This window comes from Triticum urartu, chromosome 3 (assembly GCF_003073215.2).
Source record: "Triticum urartu cultivar G1812 chromosome 3, Tu2.1, whole genome shotgun sequence".
Taxonomy (NCBI): Eukaryota; Viridiplantae; Streptophyta; class Magnoliopsida; order Poales; family Poaceae; genus Triticum; species Triticum urartu.
The window spans coordinates 26305661-26310159 of record NC_053024.1 but is presented as its reverse complement, the minus strand read 5'-3'; the positions used below and the strand labels follow the sequence as shown (position 1 = coordinate 26310159).

The 4499-nt window shown below is 53.4% G+C and overlaps 1 protein-coding gene across 1 annotated transcript; it reads left to right on the top strand.

Moving 5' to 3' along the window:
* Window positions 1-2150: 2150 nt before the first annotated feature.
* On the top strand, window positions 2151-4060 carry LOC125547772 (UDP-glycosyltransferase 83A1-like). Its single transcript, XM_048711548.1, has one exon. It carries the CDS (start codon window positions 2496-2498, stop codon window positions 3891-3893), a length of 1398 nt encoding a protein of 465 aa, XP_048567505.1. The 5' UTR covers window positions 2151-2495; the 3' UTR covers window positions 3894-4060.
* Window positions 4061-4499: the final 439 nt, after the last annotated feature.

Sequence of the window (4499 nt, the reverse complement as noted above, 5' to 3'; positions counted from 1 at the left end):
GGAGTCCAATTGACCTGAAACTTCACGGAACTCATTTTTGGAAGGAAAGAAGCCCAGAAGACTTGGAGTGCATGTCGGGGGATCTGCGAGGAGGTCACGAGGCAGGGGGCGTGCCCACTCCCCCTGGGCGCGCCCTCCACCCTCGTGAGCCCCTCGTGGCCCCCCTGACGTACTTCTTCCGCCTATATATCTCCATACACCCTAAAAACATCCGGGAGCACAATAGATCGGGAGTTACGCCGCCAGAAGCCTCCGTAGCCACCGAAAGCCAATCTAGACCCGTTCCGGCACCCTGCCGGAGGTGGAATCCCTCTTCGGTGGCCATCTTCATCATCCCGGTGCTCTCCATGACGAGGAGGGAGTAGTTCTCCCTCGGGGCTGAGGGTATGTAACAGTAGCTATGTGTTTGATCTCTCTCTCTCTCTTGTGTTCTTGAGGTGATACGATCTTGATGTATCGTGAGCTTTGCTATTATAGTTGGATCTTATGTTTCTCCTCCCCCTCTTCTCTCTTGTAATGAATTGAGTTTCCCCCTCGAAGTAATCTTATCAGATTGAGTCTTTAAAGATTTGAGAACACTTGATGTATGTCTTGCCGTGGATATCTGTGGTGACAATGGGATATCACGTGATTCACTTGATGTATATTTTGGTGATCAACTTGTGGGTTCCGCCCATGAACCTATGCATAGGGGTTGGCACACGTTTTCTTCATGATTCTTCGGTAGAACTTTGGGGCACTCTTTGAGGTCCTTTGTGTTGGTTGAATAGATGAATCTGAGATTGTGTGATGCATATCGTATAATCATGCCCACGGATACTTGAGGTGACATTGGAGTATCTAGGTGATATTAGGGTTTTGGTTGATTTGTGTCTTAAGGTGTTATTCTAGTACAAACTCTAGGGCTGTTTGTGACACTTATAGGAATAGCCCAACGGATTGATTGGAAAGAATAACTTTGAGGTGGTTTTGTACCCTACCATAATCTCTTCGTTTGTTCTTCGCTATTAGTGACTTTGGAGTGACTCTTTGTTGCATGTTGAGGGATAGTTATATGATCCAATTATGTTATTATTGTTGTGAGGACTTGCACTAGTGAAAGTATGAACCCTAGGCCTTGTTTCCTAGCATTGCAATACCGTTTATGCTCACTTTTATCATTAGTTACCTTGCTGTTTTTATAATTTCAGATTACAAATACCTTTATCTACCATCCATATACCACTTGTATCACCATCTCTTCGCCGAACTAGTGCACCTATACAATTTACCATTGTATTGGGTGTGTTGGGGACACAAGAGACTCTTTGTTATTTGGTTGCAGGGTTGCTTGAGAGAGACCATCTTCATCCTACGCCTCCTACGGATTGATAAACCTTAGGTCATCCACTTGAGGGAAATTTGCTACTGTCCTACAAACCTCTGCACTTGGAGGCCCAACAACGTCTATAAGAAGAAGGCTGTGTAGTATACATCAGGGCCCTGGCTGTCAGCCAAACTCTCCGGCTAGGCAGTTTCATCATGACCGCCTGTTCGGCTGCTGCACCGACGATGACTTCTCGGGTCATCGAAAACAGCCTCCACGCCGGCTCGGAATTCGCCGAGCAGATGGATCCAATGGAGCTCTCTTCCCTAAACGAGCTCTTGGATCACATCGCCGCCTTGGGAGTCGCTACGGACTATGATCGGATTGGGCTTAAACCCGATCAAAGGGAGATTAACTCTCCACCGGTCACCCATCATGTTGCGGTGGCGGAGGAGCGACGGAGGGGCGGCGGGGGTGGCGCATGACCGGATCTGGCGCAGGCGGGGGGCGGCGGCGGTGTTGTGGGCGAATCAGGGCGGCAGCGGCTGTGCGGTGGGCGGGAAGAGAAGGAGGGGAAGGAAAATGGAGGTAGTTGGGTGGTTGGCGGGCGGCCGTCGATTTTACATCTCCTGTAGGTGGAGATGCAGATGTTGTATTCTACATCTTTCAGGTTAAGAGATGTAACTTTTTTGCATCTGCATCATCTATTGAAGATGGTTTTTGAGCCTCCAAGATGCAAAAGTTAGTTAGTTTTGCATCTACATCATTTATTGCAGATGCTCTAAGACTGTGGTTTCAATTAATCAGTTAAATAAAATTGGAGATGATGCTCTCTTTCTTGTCAAAAAAACAAACAAACAAGTGGATCAAACATCTCACTGTCTGCAGCTGTCTCCCCCTAGGCGCTAATCCATACACATACAACCTCGCCGCGGTTCGTACTTACGTTAAGCCTTTCCAAAGATGCCGCCTGCATAGCGTGGCTGACCCACAAACGTCCATAATCCAAAGATGCCGATCGAGTTCACGCATCAGACTATTCGTCAAACATGTCCAGATGAAGACAGGGTTCCCAGTAATTGTACAAGTATTGTGCACAAAGCAAGCAGCTGATCGACAACCCTTCCCAATTAGTCACCACTCTTCTCCACATCCAGTTTAATTTCGAGCGCCGGCTCGATCGCCCGCCATGGCCGCACCCGCGCCCCATGTGCTGGCCTTGCCCTTCCCCGCGCAAGGCCATGTCATCCCTCTCATGGAGCTGTCCCACAGCCTTGTGGAGCACGGCATCAAGGTCACCTTCGTCAACACCCAGCACAACCACCACCTCATCCTTGCCTCCCTCCACGTCTCCAAGCCCGACTCTCAAGACGGAATTACCAGCCTCGGAGGGGTCGACATGGTCTGCATACCGGACGGGCTGGCCGACGGCGAGGACAGGAAGGACCTCGCGCGGCTCGCCAAGTCCTTCTCGGAGGTCATGCCCGGCGAGCTGGAGAAGCTGATCGCAAGGCTGTCCGAATCGGCCGGTGCATGCAACTGCAAGCTGACGTGGATCATCGCCGACGCGAGCATGGCGTGGGTGTTTCCCGTGGCCAAGAGGCTCGGCCTCCGGGTCGCCGCCTTCAACCCGCTGTCGGTGGCCATGTTCGCCACGAGGATCCGCATCCCCGAGCTGATAAGGGACGGGGTGGTGGACGAGAAAGGCCTGCCGAAGCAGCGCGGCACGTTTCGGCTGGCTCCGGGGATGCCGCCCATGGACACCACGGAGCTCTCGTGGAACCGCGCCGGCGGCCCCGAGGGCCAGCCGTTCATATTGGACTTCATCCTCCGGAACAACGCGGCCACCCGCCTCGCCGAGGCGGTCGTCACCAACTCCGTCCAAGAGCTCGAGCCGGGAGCCATGGCGCTCTTCCCCGACGTCCTCACCGTGGGCCCGCTCCTCTCCGACAAGCCGGTCGCCAGCTTCTGGGCCGAGGACGCCACCTGCGCGGCGTGGCTCGACGCGCAGCCGGCCGGCTCCGTCGTGTACGTGGCGTTCGGCAGCTTCGCCATCTTCGACCGGGCGCAGCTCGTGGAGCTGGCGGAGGCGCTGGCGCTGACCTCCCGGCCCTTCCTGTGGGCGGTGAGGCCGGACTCGGCGAGCGAGGAGTGGGTCGAGGACCTCCGCCGCCGCGCCGGGCCGCGCGGCCGCGTGGTGGGCTGGTGCCCGCAGCAGCTGGTGCTGGCGCACGCGTCCACGGCGTGCTTCCTGTCGCACTGCGGGTGGAACTCGACGCTGGAAGGGCTGGTCAACGGCCTGCCGTTCCTGTGCTGGCCCTACTTCACGGACCAGTTCCTCGACCGGGGCTACATCTGCGACGTGTGGCGGACGGGGCTGCAGGTGGCCGCCGGCGAGACGACGGGGACGCTCGTGGGAAGAGAGGCGATACGGGGCAAGGTGGAGGAGCTGCTGGGCGACGCGGAGATCAAGGCCAGGGCGCTCGCGCTGAGGGACGTTGCTCGCGGCGCCGTCGCAGACGGCGGGTCGTCGTCGCGCCGGAATCTCGCACGGGTCGTCGACCTCGTCCGAGGATCAACGAGCTAGCTACTCCCTAGAACGCCAATAATGTGATGTGCCATGTCTGACGGAGCGATGACAATGACATCGTGCAAACTCAAACTTCAAAATTTCTTGAACTTCAAACTGTGGCTAGCGATGCATGTCATTTACCATCCATCGTCACCGTGTACTTTATTTCGACGAGAGTTTAAAAATTATACTCCATAATAGTCTGTTTTGGTGGGGTTTCTTTTGCCACCCAATAATTTACGGAAATGATAAATCCTGAACATTTAAATTTTAAGCATGGCAACCTAAACGTTTTTCATGGCAACTTTAGTTCACGGGAGGTAGGCAAACATGACAGTTTTCTGACAAAAAGCAAACTGAGACAAAGTTGCCACCTCGCGTCAACTAAAGTTGTCATGAAAAAAACGTTCATGATGACATGCTTAAAATCCGAACGTTTGGGATTTATCGGGTCCATAATTTAAACAAACACTATGAGCGCGAACGCGTTGGTTGTCGTCCGATTCGTAGCACAAATCTTGAAGCATGGATATGAGTCACATCATCCTATGAAAAGACTCCACATTGTTTTCAATTTCTTCATGTATGTATGAATGATTATATGTGTATGCCATGCATGTG